General features: G+C 37.1%; 6 protein-coding genes and 1 pseudogene across 8 annotated transcripts; 4 read left to right on the top strand and 3 right to left on the bottom strand.

Annotated features, from left to right (window-relative positions):
• The first annotated feature begins 83 nt into the window (after positions 1-83).
• Positions 84-478, top strand: LOC18994112. The gene is made up of 2 exons (XM_024152322.1): positions 84-371; positions 455-478. The coding sequence occupies exons 1-2, from the start codon at positions 84-86 to the stop codon at positions 476-478; spliced, it is 312 nt and encodes a 103-aa protein (XP_024008090.1).
• Positions 479-2,505: 2,027 nt separating this feature from the next.
• On the top strand, positions 2,506-4,999 carry LOC18994113 (probable serine/threonine-protein kinase PBL9). Its single transcript, XM_006417727.2, has 7 exons — positions 2,506-2,640; positions 2,891-2,995; positions 3,246-3,571; positions 3,662-3,797; positions 3,913-4,055; positions 4,149-4,272; positions 4,359-4,999. Exons 2-7 carry the CDS (start codon positions 2,953-2,955, stop codon positions 4,826-4,828), a joined length of 1,242 nt encoding a protein of 413 aa, XP_006417790.1. The 5' UTR covers positions 2,506-2,640; positions 2,891-2,952; the 3' UTR covers positions 4,829-4,999.
• Positions 5,000-5,155: 156 nt separating this feature from the next.
• On the bottom strand, positions 5,156-6,446 carry LOC18994114 (probable LRR receptor-like serine/threonine-protein kinase At1g07560). Its single transcript, XM_024152446.1, has 5 exons — positions 6,356-6,446; positions 6,053-6,194; positions 5,942-5,994; positions 5,642-5,831; positions 5,156-5,555 (listed from the first exon to the last, which is right to left on the bottom strand). Exons 1-5 carry the CDS (start codon positions 6,444-6,446, stop codon positions 5,156-5,158), a joined length of 876 nt encoding a protein of 291 aa, XP_024008214.1.
• Positions 6,447-8,228: 1,782 nt separating this feature from the next.
• Positions 8,229-8,985, bottom strand: LOC112084046 (annotated as a pseudogene).
• Positions 8,986-10,194: 1,209 nt separating this feature from the next.
• LOC18994115 (leucine-rich repeat receptor-like serine/threonine-protein kinase At2g14510) lies at positions 10,195-14,168 on the top strand. 2 transcript variants are annotated; one of them, XM_006417729.2, is made up of 13 exons: positions 10,195-10,294; positions 10,411-10,951; positions 11,196-11,677; positions 11,790-11,934; positions 12,034-12,105; positions 12,187-12,258; positions 12,329-12,406; positions 12,503-12,651; positions 12,733-12,929; positions 13,023-13,149; positions 13,238-13,303; positions 13,431-13,620; positions 13,715-14,168. In XM_006417729.2, the coding sequence occupies exons 1-13, from the start codon at positions 10,213-10,215 to the stop codon at positions 14,121-14,123; spliced, it is 2,610 nt and encodes an 869-aa protein (XP_006417792.1). In that variant the 5' UTR covers positions 10,195-10,212; the 3' UTR covers positions 14,124-14,168. The 2 variants fall into 2 exon arrangements, with proteins under 2 accessions (XP_006417792.1, XP_024008209.1); XM_024152441.1 differs by having other exon boundaries at positions 10,213-10,294; positions 12,503-12,929.
• A 743-nt stretch (positions 14,169-14,911) lies between these two features.
• Positions 14,912-16,650, bottom strand: LOC18994116 (F-box protein SKIP19). The gene is made up of 2 exons (XM_006417730.2): positions 16,277-16,650; positions 14,912-15,686 (listed from the first exon to the last, which is right to left on the bottom strand). The coding sequence occupies exons 1-2, from the start codon at positions 16,603-16,605 to the stop codon at positions 15,083-15,085; spliced, it is 933 nt and encodes a 310-aa protein (XP_006417793.2). The 5' UTR covers positions 16,606-16,650; the 3' UTR covers positions 14,912-15,082.
• Positions 16,651-17,994: 1,344 nt separating this feature from the next.
• LOC18994117 (telomere repeat-binding protein 5) lies at positions 17,995-21,587 on the top strand. Of its 2 annotated transcripts, XM_024152442.1 has the most exons (11): positions 17,995-18,122; positions 18,553-18,707; positions 18,821-19,250; positions 19,332-19,556; positions 19,725-19,889; positions 19,982-20,047; positions 20,131-20,210; positions 20,297-20,544; positions 20,657-20,923; positions 21,024-21,087; positions 21,194-21,587. In XM_024152442.1, the coding sequence occupies exons 2-11, from the start codon at positions 18,627-18,629 to the stop codon at positions 21,377-21,379; spliced, it is 1,812 nt and encodes a 603-aa protein (XP_024008210.1). In that variant the 5' UTR covers positions 17,995-18,122; positions 18,553-18,626; the 3' UTR covers positions 21,380-21,587. The 2 variants fall into 2 exon arrangements, with proteins under 2 accessions (XP_024008210.1, XP_006417794.1); XM_006417731.2 differs by having other exon boundaries at positions 18,821-19,556.
• Positions 21,588-22,477: the final 890 nt, after the last annotated feature.

Here is a 22,477-nt window from a genome sequence, read left to right on the forward strand (position 1 = left end):
CGTAAATAAATAATATAAACAGCTGAAAACCACCAATTTCGATTCATCGATCTTCACGGATCGGAATTAAACAACATCAGAAAATGGATATAAGTTGTTGCGGTGGTTCCCCGGTGGCTGAAATGGCGACGGAGAGCGAATCGTTGGCATTGAGGCTTATGTGCATCGTCTCCTTCTTCGGCTCGATTTTATTACCATGTTTCTTCGTTTACCCGAAGCTGCCTAAGGAGGCAGCCGGAGACGAGGAATCCGGCGATACGCTACCGCCGGCGATGATACTCGTGAAGGAATGGGAGAAAGGCGGCGGCGGGATGACGACGGAGGTTTGCGTGATATGTTTGGAGGATTTCCGGGGAAACGACGCCGTTAGGGTACTAGGGAGATGCAGGCACGTGTTTCACGTGCGGTGTATAGATTCTTGGTGTTTGTATAAGTTGGCATGTCTGGTTTGTAGAGCTCCGTTCCGGTTATTCGATGAAATGTTGATTAGTTTAGGGATTAAAGGATAAGATTTGACCTAAAAAAAGTAAAAAAAAAAAGGATAAGAGCTTGTTAACTACTTCCTCAGTCACGGGCTCAAAAGGAGCGAGCCGCTTGAGTTGGATAGTTGGAAGAAAAAAAAAGAAAACAGTGAATCTAGGCGACAACTACGTGGCAGACATGCTTTCAAGTGGACTTTGGACCTTTGTCTTTCTTTGGTCCTACTCTTACCAAAGGGTCGGTCAAACATGCATTAAGTCAATGCGTCTAATATTCGTTCACACGGTCACTTCCAAAAAGACAAAAGGATAATATACTAAATAATCAAGAATACACCAAGGGAATCGATGTGCCATGTTCTCCTCCGTCCATTTAAACTAGAGAATTAACTTGTTCTTTCTCTAAATTATTGAGAGTTTGTAAATTTAATAAATTATTTAAATATTTCTCTCAATATGTTTTAAGAATCTCATTTCGATGAATAGTGAAATATAGGAAACTTTTGTTTGTTGTTTAAAAAAAGGAAACTTTTGTTTTTCTTCTATTTTTTTTTATTAATTTTGTTTTCTTGTTTCTCAAATATATTAAATTTATTACTAATGAAAAAAATAAATCAACAGCGGGCCCCTTACCGACGACCGTGGACTTTACAAAAATTACATGAGTATTTCTTTTCAGATGTAATTTTGATAGATTTTTCTCGCCAAAAGTACCATAAAAAACCACTTGGAAATAATATAATTTGTAAAAGAAAAAAAGTTCACGATTTTAAAGATGAGATGTGAGTCAACATTTTCATGAGTTAAATTTTATAAACTGATGAGTACTAGAGCATATTGGTGAGTTTGAATAAAAAATGATTTACTTTATCTAATTAAAAATAGTTGTATTTTTGTAAACCGTAGATTCAAGGTATTTTTACAAAATTTTGAAATTGTATTGAATATATTTATGTAAGATTTTGGCTCGGTGCACATGCAGCATGTGACATGCCCCATACTTAAAACAAGTGCATCCACCTCTGAGCATTATTCAAACCCATAAACCATTCTGATAAATTACTGGAGATGCGTTAATCAATTTTTGTGTTAAGAGTTTAAGAGAGTAAGTTGTTCAAGGACCAAAAAAGAAGAGTTTAAAAGAATACAATAACCTACTTTAACAAAATAAAAAATACAAGAACCCACAAAAGTTGTATAGTCCAATGAGTCAATGACAACTGCGGTGTCGGTCTTGACTCATAAATCTGGATCCAATATTTAAAATTTATTGTAGGAAACACCTTGAATCATATAAGATGATATGATTATAGAATGGGCACTGGGAGGGTCCTTGATGGATTTAATAGTTTGTATTTTATTCAAATTTCAAGTAACCGTTACATAACGTTGAGGAATGTGGATTACACTGCTTAGAAGCAGGGCCAGGGCCAGATCCAGATCTGGGCCAAGGCTATTGAAACATTTGTTTCAAGTTCCCAAATTTTTTTTGTCTAATTTAGTCAATAATTTTTAAAAAAATTTTTTTTTTTCTTTTTAAAATCAATTAGACCCCATTTCTGTTTTTGTTTCAAGCCTCCAAAATCTCAGTTCTGGCCCTGTTTACAAAGGTAATCAATAAGAAAATCCGGCGTTTTTATTAGTCTGAGTATCTTAAAATTACGTCATAGTTCAAAGTATTTTTTCAGTGTAATCATAATTTTTGATTGAAAATTAAGATCCGATTGATAACTCTAAATTAAGACCTGAGCATTCCATGTATATATTCATTGGTCAATCCGTCGACCAGAGTAAGAGTCTATACAATAGTCGTTCGAAATCTGACGACAGATTTGGTTGTTGATTAACGCTAAATGAGCCGAGCCTAGCCCACACCAGCTGGAATTTACATCGAGAACTAGAATGATGACGTCAGATCCAACGGCTGAGAGCGATTTGAACACCCCCGTGGAAAGGCTAATCTTCGTTCGTAGTACCAAAAAAGAGAAACGATAGCGAAATGACAAATAAAACGAAACGATAAAAAGGGAAGAAATTTCTATTTCCGAGAGAGAAAGAAAAGCTCGAAAAACTGATAAAAGCTTCCAGAAGACTAAATCCGCCATTAATGCGGCTACCCAACAGCAACGTCCTTCTCACTCTCTTTGACAGAAAAAAGGAGGTGAGTAGGAGTTTTTCTTTCTTCTTCGTTTGTTTTAGCTGTTGGGGGTTTCTTAACTTTTCTTGCTTGCTTTGGGGGGATGAATTGTCATTTATTTAATTCAGCAATTTGAGTAGGTTTATGAACTTGGTCGTACACTTTTTGAGGGGATAAGAGTTGTGAAATCTTTTCTTTTCACATTTTGATTTATTTCCACATCAACTTTCCAGCTTCCATCTGATTAAAGTCTGTACCTTTTTCTTATCTCAAGTGTGATATATAGTTAAAGAGATTGCGGACAGGTTCCCAATTTGGTTCTCTCTCTGAATAATCATGGGGATTTGCTTGAGTGCCCAGGTCAAAGCTGAGAGCCCAGGTAAAGACACTTACCTCAAGTTTCCCTTTTCTTTTTCTTTTAGCTTTGTCTCATCTTAAACGACGAGACTTGTCATCTTCTGGTTAATTTGTGGATGCAAAGTTCTTAGATTTGTTATTTCTTTACCTGAAAGTTTTGATTTTTCCATCTGAGGTTAGTGTTTTGACAAATTTGATTCGTGTTACTAGTCATTTCGAAATTCGGCTGTAATCTTAAAGAAACTGATCTGTTTTTGTTTTGGTGGGTTTAGGGGCGAGTCCGAAGTATACGAGTTCTGACGCCAAAGATAGTGGAAGTCTTGGGAGTAAGGGTTCGTCTGTGTCTGTAAGACCAAGCCCTCGAACTGAGGGTGAGATCTTGCAGTCTCCAAACCTCAAGAGTTTCAGCTTCGCCGAGCTTAAATCCGCAACCAGGAATTTCAGACCAGACAGTGTGCTTGGTGAAGGTGGATTCGGTTGTGTGTTCAAAGGATGGATTGATGAGAAGTCTCTCACTGCCACAAGACCAGGCACTGGTTTGGTTATTGCTGTCAAAAAGCTTAACCAAGATGGTTGGCAAGGTCACCAGGAGTGGCTGGTAAAAATAACAAGCTAATAATTTGCCAATGATAGTTCTCGTGTGCTATAACATTCTTGATGGTTCTTATGTGTTTCGATGATTTTGCAGGCCGAAGTGAATTACCTTGGCCAGTTTTCTCATGGACACCTTGTGAAGCTGATCGGTTATTGCTTAGAGGATGAACATCGTCTTCTCGTTTACGAGTTCATGCCTCGGGGTAGCTTGGAGAATCATCTTTTCAGGAGTATGTCCTTCTTATTCTTTGTCTTATCCTGGGATGCAAGCGTCAAACTTAAAAGCTTTTCTTTTTTGTGAATGTGAAGTTAATGAATATTCGGGTTCTTTAATTTGGGTTGCAGGAGGGTTGTATTTCCAACCGTTATCGTGGAAACTCCGGTTGAAAGTTGCTCTTGGTGCTGCAAAGGGACTTGCTTTTCTTCACAGTTCCGAGACAAGAGTGATATACCGTGATTTCAAGACTTCTAATATCCTTCTTGATTCGGTATTTTAAACTTCTCTCTCATGTTTGATATGATTGCCTGCAAACGTTTCAAGCTTTATTTATGATGAAAAACTTTGTTATACATGATTGCAGGATTACAACGCAAAGCTTTCTGATTTTGGGTTGGCCAAGGATGGGCCTGTAGGTGATAAAAGTCATGTCTCTACACGGGTCATGGGCACATACGGATATGCAGCTCCTGAATACCTCGCAACCGGTAAGTGTCAAATTCTGTTTTTGGTAAAATCTTTGTTTTTCTGATTGGCTTGTCTTTATCACTGATCACTTTTGCATTTTCTTTAGGGCATCTAACAACAAAGAGTGATGTCTATAGCTTCGGGGTTGTACTTCTGGAGTTGTTGTCTGGTCGGCGAGCTGTGGACAAGAACCGTCCATCAGGAGAGCGGAACCTCGTGGAGTGGGCTAAACCATACCTTGCAAACAAAAGGAAGATATTCCGAGTCATTGATAATCGTCTTCAAGACCAATACTCTATGGAAGAAGCATGTAAAGTGGCTACTCTCTCTCTGAGATGTCTCACCACAGAGATTAAGCTTAGACCAAACATGAGAGAGGTAGTTTCGCACCTCGAACACATCCAGTCTTTAAATGCGACTAGAGGAGGAAATATGGATAGGACAGAGAGAAGAGTGCGTAGGAGAAGTGACAGCATTACCACCAAAAAACCCAATGCTGGTTTTGCTCGACAGACCGCGGTGGGCAGTACAGTTGTTGCTTATCCTCGCCCCTCGGCCTCACCGCTGTATGTCTGAAGATATGTAATAGTAACACGTCTTGGGTCTGTCTTCTTGATAAAACTTTTGCAGCACATGAAGTTCTCATATCATGTCCTGTATATGGAATCTGTATGTACAGTTTTGTCTCTGTTAATGTAAGAATTCAGTTCGTTACAGTCTCATTACAGGACGACAAACATTTAATTTTGATCTTTGTAACGTGAGGGTTCATTAATACATCTCTTCTATTATTGATACATCTCTTGTATTTATTTTATTTTTTTAAATTTCGTTTCAACTACATATAGAAAAATGTTGTGACACGACACTCAGATAAAAAAAACGAATGCAGCAAAGTGAGGACTAACGTGCCTTGGGGCTCACTTCAGTACCAAAGCTCAAGTTAATGTCGAGGGATCTTGTCGTGACTATGTCTCTTGTCCTCTTGTTTTCAGATATCAGACACTCCTTTAGCTCATGAACTACATGTGACATGTTGGGTCTTTCTAAAGAGGAAGGAGTCACACATGTCATTGCTAATTCAAGAGCTTTCCATGCAGAACCCAAGTCATACACCCCTTGAAGTTTAGGATCCATAACATTGGTAATGTCTCCTCTAGTAAGCATAACCTTGACCCATTCAGCTATGTGAGGCTTTTCTCGGGTTTGATCGATCACCGGTTTGTTTGTTATAATTTCTAATAGTACAACACCAAAACTGAAGACATCACTCTTCTCAGACAACCTATTTGTTTGGTAATATCTACAAAACACAAATAAATTAAACAAATAAATTAAACTGGTTTAGTTTAACGGATCCGATAAAGAAGATTACACCATCATACTTACTCATGATCAAGATATCCAGGTGTGCCCGCTACAAGTGTAGAGACATGAGTTTCATCTCCAACGGGGAAAGATCTAGAAAGTCCAAAATCTGCAAGCTTTGCTTGGAAATGATCGTCCAATAGTATGTTGGAACTTTTTACATCTCTATGAACTATTAACGGTTTGCAGCCAATATGTAAGTACTCCAACCCTGTCCCCGAATATTCAGCTTTGTCAATTAATCAATAGAAAAAATTGGTCAAATGGGTGTTAAGAAAAAAGGAAATGAGAATAATGGCGGTTCCATTCTCTAAAACGAACCTAGTGCGGCATCAATAGCTATGTTTAGTCTATCTATCCAGCTCATGAAGGAGCTACCTGCATGTATTAAACATTGTAATGAATGCCAAATAAAGCTAGAATGTTATCAACTATAAATGTTTACCTGACAAATGTTGTTTCAAATCACCATTGGCCATGTACTGGTAGATGAGAGCCAAGTGGTCTTTTTCATCACAGTATCCAACAAGGCTTACCAGATTTGTGTGGTAAACCCTTAGAAGAAGTTCTACCTATCCAAACATGTACCAATGTACATACAGTGTTTCAGGTTCGTCTTACAGAATTGATGATTATTTTGTTCTCTTTTCAAACGAAAGATAATTTTAGTAATGATGCAAAAAACCTCTGTTTTGAACTCTTTATAGCCTTGAGCTGATGATGGAGAGAGTAGCTTAACAGCTACTTCTTCGGTACCATTTATATAACCATGGTAGACCATCCCAAAGCCTCCTTTACCAAGAACTCTTTCAGTGTTATTTGTCATCGTAAGAACTTCGGAGTATGTAAACCTTCTCTTTTTTGTTTCTATTGATGGTTGGCTTGGTGACAAACCTATAATAATACGCAAATAGTTAGAAACGATTCTCGAACAAAATAATACATAACTTTATGTATACACACACTGATGTTAATGGTTTGATGAATTTGTTCCATATACCTTTTCCTCTTGATGGTCCTTTCTTTATACAACAAACAAGAAGAAGAGTGACCACTGCTATTATAGCAGCCAAAGAAGCGAGTGATGCTACAACTGGTAACATGATGCTATTTTTCTTTTTGTTGCATGAACTGGAAGAACAAAGGTTCGGATTTCCTTGAATGCTATTGTTGTAAACAAGCTAATTAAGTGTTAGTGAAGATATAATTAAAAACTAAGACATGTATTACCGATAAACATCAACAATTGGAAGACAAGAAAATCTTACTTCAAATTCAACCCCATTTTATCAAGAAGAGCTTGCGGAACTGAGCCACTAAGATTGTTCCCGCTTAAGTTTCTGTAGCAGTAAATTGATTAAAATAAATAAATATATATAAACATGAACAGACTGGAAAGATAAAAGAACAAATGTGTAGCAGACTGAGTAACTTACATGACTAACAATGATTTCATTTTGGCTAGAAATTCAGGTACTCCTCCTGTCAAATTATTATTGGACAAGTCCCTTTCATTTGAAAAAAATTGAACCAATTGAGTTTTTCTTATTTGCCTTGATAAAGAGTGTTATTAACAAAAAAAAAAAAAAAAAAAAAACAGAGTATTCTCGTAAAAGCTGCATACTTACAATTTTTGAAGCTGAGTAAGATTTTGGATCTCAGGAACTATGAGTCCAGTTAATTCACTTGAGGATAAGTCTCTGGTGTTAAGATCCAAAAAATCCAAAAACACATTTAAAAGTGTAAGATACTAAGAAACACAGAGAGCTTGACAAAGAAAACATCATAATTAGAGTGATTATCACACGTACAAGGAATGGATTCTAGGTGGTGTAGACATATTGGTGTATTCGCAGGTAAGACCATCCCACAAGAATTGTTGAGGAACACATGGATCTCCTTGCCAACTAATTCTACTCAATCCATAGCTTTTTTCTATACTCTTGATAGCAGCAACTAACACAATAATCAATGGAAAGAAACCACTTAAATAAGTATATGCATGTTTATAAATATAAAAGCATATGTACTCAAAAAGTTCGATGACATTAATTACCGTCATTTGCATGAGTTTCGGACTGCGGAAACTCAAGTGATGTAAAAGCCTCAATAGCATTAAGAATGGGAGGAAGAGTTGAATCTTGAGTTCTTATAAGTTGCAAATGGCAAATCACTCCTTGACATTTAACCGGTGATGTGTTGAATAGATTATATACTTGCGACTCCTCAGGACTAACAGGTCCATAACTAACATTTGGACCTGCGCTAATGTTGAATTCCCTGGTATCATTGTCTCTCAAGTCTTGGATCTCAGCGACGTGAAGGTACGCATAAACTAAGTCGTTAGGTGTTTCCAAATTCCAAGAAATGGTCAATGGTGCACTCACATTACCAGGCGTGGCTGCCGTAGCCAACACGTCTTCCGGTATGTCGTATTCGTTATCAGAAGTGTCTACGGGGAGACTTGTTCTTATCAGTTCCCAATCCGACATGAAGAATGGACTCCAAAGACGATCGTGGACATCTTCTGGGTACCTGAACTGAAGAGATGTTAATTTTCAGCCTCAAAACTAAGTGTACCAACATGTTAGGATCGAGCAGAGTTGACTTACCGGATAGTGTCTTTGGAATCGGTCAAATAGACGCGGAACAGATTCTTTAAAGAACCAGATTGAGGAATATAAGTATCATCTCTCAATGGACGTAGCTCTAACGCTGATATTAACGGCGTAGTTGTTCCCGTCTTAACAAGACAAACTTGCAAAGAATTTGACCTAGGGATGTGAATGATCTCGGCCCTCGTGCCGTTTACTTTTCTTTGCAAATCGACCGTGGTCCATATGTTTGGACCAAGATAAAGGTCGAACTTTGGGTGTGCATTAAGATCGTCGTAGTTTCCGTAAACAAACATGGCCACGATCAGATAGTTTGTGCCTTGTGTGACCCTGAGAGTATAGCAGTTCCGTAATCCATCCGCGCCCGCATCTCAAAACCGTGTATGGCTTTATATAATCCAACCCGGGAACATTCTGAATCCTGCTGCTTTTCCCGGTTTTGATGAAATCGGCGTCTGATGTGAATGTTAACTTTGTTGTTGGTTCGGTATAAGGAGACTCATTGGCTTGCAATCCGCAATCTAAGTTGATGAATCCTGGCCACGACAAAACCATAAATCATTTGTAAGAAATGTTGAGTTTGCAAACCAAATTAAAATGAATTAAATGGGTCGAAATGAAAAGAATATTCAATACGTGAAACCCAAATGCTGTTGTACCTTGTTGTTGATCTTGTGCTTGAAGAAAACCGGAAATGCCAAAATACTGAATTAGGAATGCTAATAAAAGTCCACGGATTTTTTTGTTCATTTTTTCTACCTCTGTCCAAGAAAAACAAGATCCCAAACTACTTTACATATAATATAAAGCATGGCAAATTCAAACCTTTGGATATTTAATATGAAACGAATTAATAATTTGACTTTTTTAAAAAACTTTTATTGCTGGTTTGGACGGATCATAATGGAAAAAATGTCAACGTGCAAATAAGGACGTCCTGTGATGAACTAATTCTCTGACCAAAGCCGAAATAAGGGTGCTATAGAGAGCACAGGGCCCAAAATCCTCCAGCGTCGACGCCTTCAGAGACTCAGCCAATCACCTCATCGTTCAGCAATCCCACCTTTGCGACCTGCTTTCGAACCACCATTTCTCCCTTCCTCATTGCACACTAGTACCCAAACTAAGAACGAATTGATAACGATGAGAAACCTTAGACACAAAGAGAAAGAGAGAGAGCAAGGAGGATGGATACAAGAGAATTGAATTTCGAATTTTAATAGACACACAACACATTTGACATTTGCGGGGTTTTTAATTGTATTCTTTAATATGCTTGTATCTGGAATATACTATAAATGCTCCTAAACAACGATAAATGCCACATAAGAACACAAAAAAAAGACTCAACCAATAATAACACAACACATCAAGTCATCAAATATCTTAGTGTGATTTGACTTTGTTTATAATAATTCGATATACTATACGTTATACGTACCTTGATTGCACGATCTTTTGCTTTTGAAAATTTCACCACCAAAGTTGGGTTTGACGGCTTCCTAGAAAATACTCGATTCCATCTTAGACTGTTGATTTCTATTAGAAATATTGTGTTTGGCTCGTTTTCTATTTACAAGTGACGTTTCCATATAAGTTGACATTGCCTATGTTTTTTAATTTCAGTGCTCATCCCAATTAATTATTAATATAGATATATGACTAGTCTATATAGTGTTTCAAGAATTTTGGTAGCTGTTAATATTACATATGATATGATGGTGCTTAGATTTTGGTTTAGTGTGAACCGGTTTGTACCGGATAGATTATAACTGTATATAACACACTGTCCAGGCAATGTCAACTCACATCGACATTTTATGATTAACAGAAACATATACATATTCATAGTTTCCATTTCCTCTCGAGCTCATCTTCGTCTTCTTCACGAGAGAGACTCGATTTCGTTCTGTTCAAATTTCAAATTCTCCTAATAGTTAAGTTTTCATTTGGTTGAGAAGTGAAAAGTAGTCGAAAATGGAGACTCGCAACAAGCTTCTGTTAGTCGCTTATGCCACTTTCTCCATTATACCTATTGTAAAGTCTCAAAATCAACAAGGTTAATTTTTTACTGTCTTTCACTCGTCTTTTTTTCTTATATATATACATACATATATATATATTTGTAATTTCTCAACATTTTCTAATATTTTCCTGTCGGGTTAATTTTATCAGGATTCATCAGTTTGGATTGTGGATTACCTCGTAAGGAATCTCCTTATATCGAACAATTAACCAATTTAACATACATATCTGATGCCGATTTCATCCAAGGAGGAAAAACTGGTTATGTCCAAAATAACACAGAAACAGCCTATCTCTGGAAGGCAAACAGGGTTTTGAGATACTTCCCCGATGGAATAAGAAACTGCTATAGTCTGAGTGTCACGCAGGACACAAAGTATCTTATCAGGGCCCTATTTGTATACGGCAACTATGACGGCCTAAATATTCCTCAAAGATTTGACCTTTATCTTGGTCCTAATATTTGGACGTCCTTAGTTTTTCCAAACTCAGATTCACGTGCGATGGAGGAGATCATTCATATCACAAGATCTAACAGTTTAGATATATGTGTTGTTAAGACAGGGTCAAGTACACCATTTATATCAACCATAGAATTAAGACCTTTGCGGTATGATACTTATGCTACTCCAACCGGTTCCTTGAAGCATTTTGGGCACGTCGACTTCACCAATTCAAAAAAAATTACAAGGTATGTACCAGAATAACATATAATTAAGACTACTACTTTAATACTTACAATTGTGTTATGATTTTATTTTATTGGAGATTACGTGTGGAGCAAAATGTTACGTGTTAAGATTTCACATATAAAGTTACGAGGTATATAAAAAATATGGATTGAGTAATTAATCCATTCATTGGTAATTGGTTTTGAGTAGTGAGCATTTTTCTTTTGGCTTCTTGATAGAAAGTTAATACTTAGACTGTGGCAGGTATCCCAAAGATGTGTATGATCGTATTTGGTTTCCCCGCTTCCAACCGCAATATTGGACTCAAATAAACACAACCCTGAATGTAACGGATTCTTCCTCTGGCTACGTCCCGCCACGAGATGTAATCACGACCGCCGCAATACCCACTAATGCCAGTGAGCCTTTCACCTTTACCTGGACTACGGAAACCCCCGACGACAAAATGTATGTCTACCTTTACTTCGCCGAGATCCAACAACTGGGGGCCAATGAAACTAGGGAATTCAATATTGTGGCGAATGGTAGAGTTGATTACGATTCTGTTAGTCCTATGAAACTTGAATCACAAACTTTATCTAACCATGCATGGCTTAAATGCGAGGGAGCGGTGTGTCGTGTGCAGCTGTTCAAAACTCCCAAGTCGACTCTACCACCTCTAATGAATGCTATTGAGATTTTTAGAGCCATACATTTTCCACAATCAGAGACGAGTAGAGATGATGGTATATGTAGCCGTATAGCTTTATGCATTCTCTATAGTTAAACATATTTTTTCTTACACATGTTAACTTCTTCTTGTTTTTTGTTTTGTTTTGGGCACATTATATTTGTTAGTCATTGCCATCAAAAACATCCAATCTACTTATAGTTTGAGTAGAATCAGCTGGCAGGGCGATCCTTGTGTCCCAAAACAATTATCGTGGATTGGTTTAAGCTGCAGCATTATCGATACCCCCACACCACCAAGAATCATAGCATTGTAAGAACATTCAAAGTAGTGTTTTTTTCTCAAATTAAATGTATATCAATGATCATACTATATATGTGATGATATGTCTCCGATCATGCATGCAAACAGAGATCTGTCTGCAAGTGGGTTAAGTGGAACTATACCACCTAGCATACAAAATCTAACTCAGCTTCGAGAATTGTACGTAACTCCATCATTTAATAAAAAGAATGTTTATTCGGTTTACTAATACATTTATTTTTTTTGTGGGACAAATTTTAGGGATCTATCGAAAAACAACTTGACTGGAGAAGTGCCCGAATTTCTAGCCAAGATGAAATCGTTGTTGGTCATGTAAGTTATCTAAGAAATATTTTTTGTCATCTTCGTTAATGTCTAATTAATGATTTCTTTACATCCACAGAAACTTAAGTGGAAACAATCTTAGAGGTTCTGTTCCTCAAGCCCTTCTCGATAGAAAAAAGGATGGATTAAATCTATCGTAAGAGTCTACTTTTTAGATTGATATCATTTTGATTATTATGTCTGTATGTCTTCAATAATGGTTTTTTTTTTTTTTTTTTGCTGCTTGATTTAGTGTTGATGCAAATATAAAGCAATGTGGGTCATGCAAATCAAAATCTCCAGTGGTGGCGATTGTTGTGTCTGTTTCTTGTGTGGTCGTTATCATAATCGCGTTGGTTCTCATCTTCTTTTTTAGAAAGAAAAAGACATCAACTTGCAAAGGTAGTTTAAAACTAAGAAATATATATCTTCCATATCAAAAATATGGAATCTTATGGATCCGTGTCAAAAAATTTTGTGCAGTTATGCGTCCATGCCTCGAAATGAAAAATAGAAGATTTACTTATTCAGAAGTCAAAGAAATGACTAATAACTTTCAAGTTGTTCTTGGTAAAGGAGGCTTCGGTGTTGTTTGTCAGGGTTTGCTAAATAATGAACAAGTAGCCGTCAAAGTTCTCTCTCAGTCATCAACTCAAGGCTATAAGGAATTCAAAACAGAGGTACTAAATTACACTAAAATATTCCACTAAAATTTTGGGCAATCATGATTCATGAGTCTATGAATCATTTCCTTTTATATCATTGATCCTTAGGTCGAACTACTTCTAAGAGTTCACCACGTAAATTTAGTAAGCCTCATCGGATACTGTGATGAAGGAAATGATTTGGCTCTCATCTACGAGTTCATGGAAAATGGGAACTTAAAGGAACATCTTACAGGTAAACTATTAGAGTTAAAAAAAAAAGGTAGCTCGACAGGCTTTATAAACTTTCCAGTGATTTTTAACCATTTGGTGATTTTTGGCAGGAGAACGTAGAGGCTCTGTTTTGAATTGGTCGGGTAGACTTAAAATAGCTATCCAGTCTGCGCTAGGTTTGTATAAATTTTTGTTAGTTCTTATTTTTTTTTTTTGTTTAAGTAGATATATTCTTACGCCTTTTAATTTTCATGTTTATGATAAATGTAGTTAACATGGGAAAGCTTTTTTTCTATGTACTAGGCATTGAGTATTTGCATATTGGATGTAAACCGCCAATGGTCCATAGAGATGTGAAAAGCACCAATATATTGTTAGGTCAAACTTTTGAAGCGAAACTCGCCGACTTCGGACTTTCGAGATCTTTTCTAGTGGGGAGTAAAACTCATGTATCAACAAATATTGCTGGAACTATTGGTTATCTTGATCCCGAGTAAGTGTACACCATTATAGTTTTAAAAATATCTCTTGCTTGTTTGATTAAAATAAAAAAGAGGTTCAAACATCATCAAGTACTTGCCGCGCAGATACTACCAAAAGAATTGGTTAACGGAGAAGAGTGATGTATATAGCTTTGGGATTGTGTTACTGGAGATTATCACTGGCCAACCTGTGATAGAACAATCACGTGAAAAGTCTTACATAGTAGAATGGGCCAAGTCTATGCTCGTAAATGGTGATATTGAAAGTATTATGGATTCGAATCTCCATCGAGAATACGACACAGGTTCATCTTGGAAAGCTCTTGAATTAGCAATGTCATGCATTAACCCTTGTTCCGCAGAGAGACCAAACATGACACGGGTTGCTCATGAACTAAATGAGTGTTTGGAAATATACGACAACTCAAGTAAAACAAGGAGCCAAGATGCAAATTCAACCAACTCCATGGGACATAGCATAAGTTGCATCAGTGATACTCCTTCAGCTCGTTAATCTTTTCATCTCTATGCTTTTTCTTTGAAAAATATTCTCTCCACAGGTTGTGTTCAAGACTGTAATGTGAATATGTTAAAACTTCATCTTATGCTATGGAATTCACTATTTGAATTTTTCTGAACAATGTATCAAGATTGAAGAATCAGATGATTCATATGAATTAATGTTCTTCCTTAGCGTGTTCAACGTTTCACGTGATCGTGATGGTAAACAAACGCCTTCATTATTAATAGATCATCTGCTTTCTCTGAAACCAAGATTTGCTGATAGAATAACTAAAGTTATATTTACACCAAACGGACTACTATAACAAACTTGAAGAATCAACAGATGAAGATAATGATATGCTTGATCTTGCTTTCAGGCTAACTGAAACGTAAACTCTGTTACTCTTAAACCCACAAAAAAAAAAACAAAAATTAAGGCCACGACTCGGATGCCAAGTCATTGCTAGAACAGAAGCTAGCTGATGTTCACTTGGCCATTCCTTCAGCCACACGGAACTTTACGGTTGATGGGATTTGTTCAAAACCTCATTTGCTTTTGCAGAGATTGTATGAAGCAGTTAGGATCAAAGAGATGACTCATGTAGTCATGTAGAGTTTGATAACTGAGACAAAACAGTTTTATATTACATATCTTAGTTTTAATCTTATTATTTCTTGTTATGTCTAAGTGAAAACAGAAAAAGCTTAAGCAATTTTTGGAGGATTCTCACTGCAGAATAAGTACAAGGCTTGATTTCTTTGATGTTAATAAACTCAAGATTTTTAGTCAAAGGAAGATAGTTCACATCATTTGAAACTTTTTTAGCGTTTAGATATTGTAGAACGACAAAAAGCAAAAACACAATATTACTAAATGTAACAATACACGAGGACACATATGAAACTACGAGCATGCTTAAAAAGAGGGGTCATGAACGACTTTGAAAATGTTTACTCTAGAAATGCATATCATTGTAATTCGTAATCATCGAACATGTCATCATAGTCAGAAGCACCTGAGAAGTCATAGTAAAACTCATCATCTGACACCATATCGACATCAGAGAAGCCATAAGGGTAGTCATCTTCTGATGAATCCACATCGTTAATCGTTGCATCAAATGGGTAATCATGAATCGAATCATTGGGGCGTCTAACAACTTTGATCCTCTCGGAACACCGCTTCTCCAGATCCCCAACAAGGTTAACGTTGAAACACTGGCGTAAATCAAGATGTTCCAGGTTAGGACAACTGTCAAGAATGGCGTTTAAACCAGCGTCTGTTAATTTGTTCCCAAAAAGCTGGAGGTGGCGAAGTCCGGACATCGTTTCAGCGATTGCTAGGGCAACATCGTCACACTCGTGTCGAGGACGCCTGTAACCCACACAGTTCTTTTTCAATGTCTTCAGATTAGGACAAGACTGGCCAACAACTTTCAGAAACTCTCCTGATAATGAGCAGTATGAAATCTCGAGGTCTTCAAGCAAAGGAAGTTTCACGACAGCTTCAATAAGTCCCTCGTTTGTTATTTGATAGCACATTGCAAGTTTAATGCTTCTCAGATTACTTGAACTGCAAATTGTTGTGTGTAAGACTTTAGAAACATAATCAAAGATAAAGAAGAAGAAGAACGATAAGATGCAAAACAATTTTTCCTAGCACCACAATAACCTGAAGCTAAACCATTTGAACCTCAGAAGCATAACAATCTTAGAATCAACTATCAAGTGGACGTTTTCTACTCTAAAACGCGAAGGGCAGGGGAGTAACAGTCACAAGCCTGAAAAGTAAATTGACTTCAAACTTGCAAAGCGTACATTCACAAGTATGAGTAACTCAATGTCCAAAAGTGAATTCATCAGAAGAGACCCAGCAGACGAAAAGAGACGAGATAAATACCGAGTGACAAAAAAAAATCCTCCAAAAACAATCATTAAGCTACCAAAATTTTCCCCACTCTTCATAAGGAAGAAGAACTTAGGAACTCAGAACAAGCAAGTTGTTTTATGGCCAAAATCTGTACTAACCGTATATTTAGCAAAACCCCATACAACGACTGAAATCAAAACAACCCCAATTCTCTAATCAAGGAATCGAAAATTCCCCTTGAAGAAAAGTCAAAATTTGCCACAGATTTTGAGTTACAGAGAGAGAGAGAGAACCTATCGGCGATGTAATTGAGGAGAGAATCAGTACAAAAGTTCCGAATATCGATCTCAACCAAACCGCCTTGGCTAAGATCAACTGCGTGACGGCACATTTTCTCGAGCAGGTCGTAATCCACGTCTTTGAAGTTAAGCATGTCAATTTTCCGCCACATCGAGGGGTCTTTGCAAACGCGATACCACGATTTGCACACTTTCTGTGCGTTTTCCAATATCTCAATCGCGCCAAGCCGGTGCAGAATCGATGACGTCAATTCCGGCGGAAGCTCCGCCCAGTTTCTATGTTCTCCTTCCTTCATCGCCGGAGGCAAAGACGAAGAAGCCATTCTCTCTATCTAAGGATTATAATTTAGAACGTCAGAGGAAATAGCTGAGACTGAGAGTGCAGCAGTTTCAGTTTACAATTAAGGATCTCATTATACATTATTCACGAAACTTATTTGGGCCAAACTTTCTAAATATGGGCCTAGGCCTATAATCAGAAAGCCCCATCACATGGTTCTCGCGGGATACAACATAGAAACGAGTTCATTAGGTCGGCAAATGACAAGACAACAACATGTCAAAAACCACATGTTTTCTGCATTGTTTTTTTTTTTTTTTTTTAACTTATAACCAGAGGGTGATTCAGATTTTTATCACTCACTCAAAAACTTCTGCAAGATTACATCAAAACATAGAAACGAGTTCATTAAGCTGACAAAGCCAGCACAAATCGCATGTTCTCTGCATTGTTCAGAAAGACTCAATACATCTTGCCATTGGGCTTCGATCAGTCCGATCAAGACATGTTTCGGCCGATCAACGCGCTTTATGGTCATAACATACGAAAATTGAATCGTATGAATTAATGTTTTAATTTCTTACTTACGGAATTGGACCATATTTTTACCAAATATGTAGGTGTTTGGTGTACTTCAATTATCATTTTTTTATTTAAATGTAAATCCTAATTAATTTTTAACTCTCAATATGAAAAACTCATACATATATTGGGTGCAAATAAATTATGAATTAAATACTAGTACTTACGTAAACAATTTATTTTGTTTACTTAAAACTGGATTCAGTTTATTTATTAAAAAAAAATAACTTGATTCAGCTAAATGAAATTTGACTATTTCTTTACCATTCCAAACCTAGAATTTTCTTAAAAGGATTACAAAACGTATAATCTTACACAACTATCCTGGAGATTTGAACTATGTAAAAGCTACAGAATTTTCGAATCTTCATCTGAACATATGATTAACCCTCTATAATTATTAATTATTAAATGAAGTATATATTCTAATAAAAAAAAAAGAAAATAGAGGAAAAACTGAAAAGAGAATTAAAAAGGAAAAGGACAATGACATGGCTTGGACTTGAAAAAAAAAAAACTAAAAATTTATGGCTTTTGTGACTCAACGTTTTTGTCGAAGTTTGTGTGTGGTAAAAAAAGCCGCATGATCCGACAGAGACTCCACGTGTCCGAATCTGGGGGGAGGTTCGAGAGACAGTGGTGGGTCAGCCAAAGAAGGAGAAGAAGAACAGGTCTTCAGGGTGGGGTTTACTGGTTATAGCCGGTTATTCGCTCTTCAGACACGTCCGGTGTTACTGGTATAAGACCAGGGGTTTAAACCCTTTTCACGTTCGCAACTTTTTCCACACATAAGGGTTTTTTCAATTTCGCACCAAAAACAAAACCAAAAAAAAAAACACAAAAAGAGAAACCTTTTCTTTGTTTTCCTGCTTAAATGTTGGTGCTTTGAACATTTGATTCCGGTAGAGAATTTTCTTCTTGTTTCTCTGATCGTGCATTTCCTTAAGAGTTTTTTTCCTGCCTTGTTTCCAGAAAACGGTGAGGAAATTTTAAGTTTCCTTGGATCTGAGTTTCCAATTACGGTAACAGATGCGAGATTCCCTATTTAATAAACAACAAATATAGAATTATTGGACGAGGGTCCCAACTTGAATTTTGGTTTCTTAGAACAAGAACTGTGTTTGGTTTCCATGAAAATGTAGTTTGAGGTTCGAATTTCAATTAATTTGTCTTGGTAATTACAAATCCCTGCTCTGTTTTCTCTTTACGATCATCAATTAATTGAGGTTTTGGATCTTGTTAAAATAGAAATTTCAGTAACTTGGGTTGTAGCGAGGTTTTACAGAAATTTTCTCTCTAGAATTGGAAAGTTTAATGCTAAGTCACATATACAGGATGTGATAATTTTGGCAATGGCAGAGATCTTATAGATCTATTGGACTCATTAACCTAATTTTCCTTCCTGCAGGGGTCTTGTCTGCTGTTGATTTTTCCCGTGAGAATGCACTCGTTTTGTTGAATGTCGGAAATGTTATTCAAGTCATGGTGTTGCAAAAGAGGCTCGATTATGGATTCAATGGCTATGAGGTGCCTCCCACACCTCGAGCTGCAAGATCACCAAGAGTAAATTGATTCTCTTAACTTTTTTTGTGTGTGTGTGTGTTTTTCTTAAACATTAATTATTATGTTCCAATGTTCTTCCCCTCTGATATGTCTTTGTGTTTGTGGTTTGCTAGAAGAGTGCTTTCAAGAAGAAAAGCGAAAACAATCAAATATCGTCCTTCGATTTGTTGGCTGCAGTAGCTGGAAAACTGCTGCTTGAAGGTGGGGGGAATTCTTCTTCCTCAAGTAACAATGCCTCGGGCGATAACGAAGATCAGTGTGCAGTTAAGAAAGAACCGCTCTATGGCGCCGATCAAACGGTGGGAGAAGAGACTGATTGTGATCATCATGACAATGATCCTGAAAGGAGATTCTTTGTCTCTGAGATCCTTCAAAAATCTCATGACATGGAAACCTTCAACAGATCTCCAAGCCCTCCTAAAGATTTCCATTTTGGATCTACTTCTGGTATAACTTCTGATTCTTCAGAGAAGTTTGGAACTCAAGAATTAGAGGAAACCAAGATCGACATTGGTTTTAGCTATAGGCCAGCTGAGACTAGTGGTAAGAAATCAATGCTTGAGGGGTTAAATTGTGAACCAAAGTTGTCAAGGAATGTTGTAGCCAATGATGAGCATCGTATAGGTAGTGGATTCAGGAAGCCAATACCCCCAAATCCTTCGGTATGCTCTGATGATGTAAATTTACTCGGTAGGGAAAATGATGATGCCGAAAACTTCTCAGACCGTTACACAACAAAGTCATTTAGGCCAACTCTGCGTGTAGGAGATAGAAGAATAAGAAAAGTTTTGGCTTCAAAGTTTTGTAAAGTCTCTTCAAAGCAGAAAGATACAACGGTAACAAATTCAGGTGAGCATATATATGGACAATTTGTGGGTTAGTTATATGTTCTTTTAACGATTGTTCTGGGTGGAAATGTTTAGACTTGGACTTGAAGCCTGGTTGCTACAGCAAGAAACATTCTCTCAGGAGCTTAAGCTGAAACTTATGCGTGTTTGTTTTTCTGATAATTTTTAGACTTGGACTTGAAGCCTGGTTATTATAGCAAGAAACATTGTCTCAAAAGCTTAAGATCAGAGAGAAACTATCCAATCAAGAAAAGAAGATACTTTGATGGTTATACAGCTTCACAATCCCAAGAAACAGTAAAAAATGAAGGCCTTTCTAGTTCACCTCCAAAAGGTATTATCATTATCATTTATCAGAAGCTAATCATTTCAGCTTCAAAGTCATAAAACGTTATGATGATTAACTTTGACCTTTGTTTTTTACAGCTTCGGCTTTTCTGTCATCCATAGATCGTCAGAAGCAACCAGCATTTCAATCAAGAGATTCTCACGGTATCTTTTTCTATTATGGTTTTCATTTTTCCATCACTCAGAGTTTTGTATTGAATCTGCTCATTTTTCTTTGCTGTGCTTAGTGAAACTTGGAATCAAGTCATTTAGAGTTCCTGAACTTTTCATTGAAATTCCAGAGACCGCTACTGTTGGTTCGCTAAAGGTTGGAATTTTTTTACTTAGAGATTTCTCGAAAGGGTCATTCATTTTTTTTGGAAAATGATGAGAAAGTTTACTTCTCTTCGCTAGAGGACAGTCTTGGAAGCTGTGACCACAATCCTTGGAGGTGGATTACGCATAGGAGTTCTTGTTCATGGAAAAAAGGTTAGAGACGACAACAAAATGCTTCTTCAGACTGGAATCTCTCTAGACAGTACTCTTTCAGATACTTTAGGCTTTTGTCTTGAGCCCAATCCTCCACAAATATCCAACAAATCTCTTTCTCCTGAAGATTCTAATTTTGTGCGTCCCTGTAATGTACCTCACACTCTAACAAGGTCAGTCTCACTCCATTGATCAATGTTTGCTTCTTCATTTTTTTTTCCAATCTTTGATGCAGAAAAAAAAAATGCTTTTGCTGATGTTTTCGGATACTTGTATGTTCATTAGGTGTCTCCCATCACTGGGGAAGCATGCTAAACCGAGTAACTCTGTAGAAAGTGACCTTGAATCCAAACCCTCTGCTCCAAATAGGGCTAAAACCGTCTACTCCAGAGCCTTGATTCCTGTCTCTCCTCTGCATGTTCAGGCTTTATCCGTAGTCCCACCTCGGAAACCCAAGCGATGTGAGGTGGCTCAGCGTAGAATCCGCCGGCCGTTCTCGGTTGCAGAAGTAGAGGCCCTTGTTCAAGCTGTTGAGAGACTTGGGACCGGAAGGTAACTAATTTGTTAATGCAAAGTTAAAGACTTGGATTTCAATCAAGAATTGTTCCGAAATAGTGATACTGATAGTGTTGCTGTGCAAATCTATCTGCAGGTGGCGTGATGTAAAGTTGCGAGCTTTTGATAATGCTAAACACCGGACCTACGTTGATTTGAAGGTAAAATAAGAATCTCTCCTTTTGCAGCTATTTAATTTACCGGTAAGATACAGTGAATGAGATTTATGTTTCTTGTGAAACAAGTAATTATATTTGGGTTTGATAGGACAAATGGAAGACGCTGGTGCACACAGCAAGAATATCGCCACAACAAAGGAGAGGTGAGCCAGTTCCACAGGAGCTCTTAGACCGGGTACTAACGGCTCATGCCTACTGGTCCCAGCAACAGGGGAAACAACAGTTGCTAGAGGGAGAGGGACCTCAGAAGCTCGAGACTAGTCTTGGTCTATAGTCTATAGACCTAGGGGAAAATGTTGTCTTCGCTACGTGAAAAATGGACGTTAGCAGGAGGAACCTGGAATTTTTATTCTTTCATATATACTTTTTTGTTGTTTGTTTGTTTGTTTGATTTGTCATGTCGTGTATTTGAGGAGATTCGATGTAAAAAGAAAAAAGAAATGGATTATGATGAAGAAGATAGAGATGAAGATATGTGAAGTCTGGTGTAATTGTCACAGTGGTTGGTTATAATATAATAAGACGCTGATTTCTTTGTTGCCTTGCAAAATAATTTGAGATTGTTGAATCTGCTCAACCAAAGAGTGTCTCGCAAGCTATTCAAATTTATGACTTCATCAACAAATCCCTCGTATGTCTTTATGTCTGAATAAAAAAAAAGTTGTCGGTTGATAGAGATACATTTTGTTATGTGGTGAAAGTGAAATATGTTGAGCAGGTCATCCATTATAAACTGCAATTGTTATATTTCATAGACACATGGACCAAGACATGTAAATTTTTGTAATAATGCAGTCGTTGGAATAATTTTTGACAAATCCGGTAAGAAAGTTGAAAGGTTTGGTAGAAATGACACAGGAAATCATTTGGAACGATAATAAAAAAAAAAAAAAGATGTAAACACCATCAAGTAGCTCTCTCATACGCATGTGGGGACTTGAGACAAGATTCTTTGATAAAAACAAAAAAAGTTGGAATTGATAAGGAGGAAACGGAACCAAAATATATGTACCAACTCATAATTATTCACAGTCTTTTTGTGGTTCTAGCTATGCGATATTTTTCAATGGCTAAGCACACTTTCTAGACGCACCGAAAAAAAAAAAGAATAAAGAGAATATGATGGAAGATTCGTTAGGATCTCATCGATCAATGGAGAAAAATAATTGGAGATGTCATTTTCATTATTTCACATCTTCTATCAAAAGTACCATTGAGTAATCTTTTTGGATGTGTTCATGTGGCTACGATTAAGCCAATGTTCTGATGCCAATCCAAAGTAAGGTGCTAATGTATGCTACAAGGTCTTAGACTTATCGTTAGATTAATGAATATCTGAATTTTATCGAACAAGTTTATTTGAAGCAGTTAC

This window comes from Eutrema salsugineum, unplaced genomic scaffold (assembly GCF_000478725.1).
Source record: "Eutrema salsugineum unplaced genomic scaffold, Eutsalg1_0 scaffold_5, whole genome shotgun sequence".
Taxonomy (NCBI): Eukaryota; Viridiplantae; Streptophyta; class Magnoliopsida; order Brassicales; family Brassicaceae; genus Eutrema; species Eutrema salsugineum.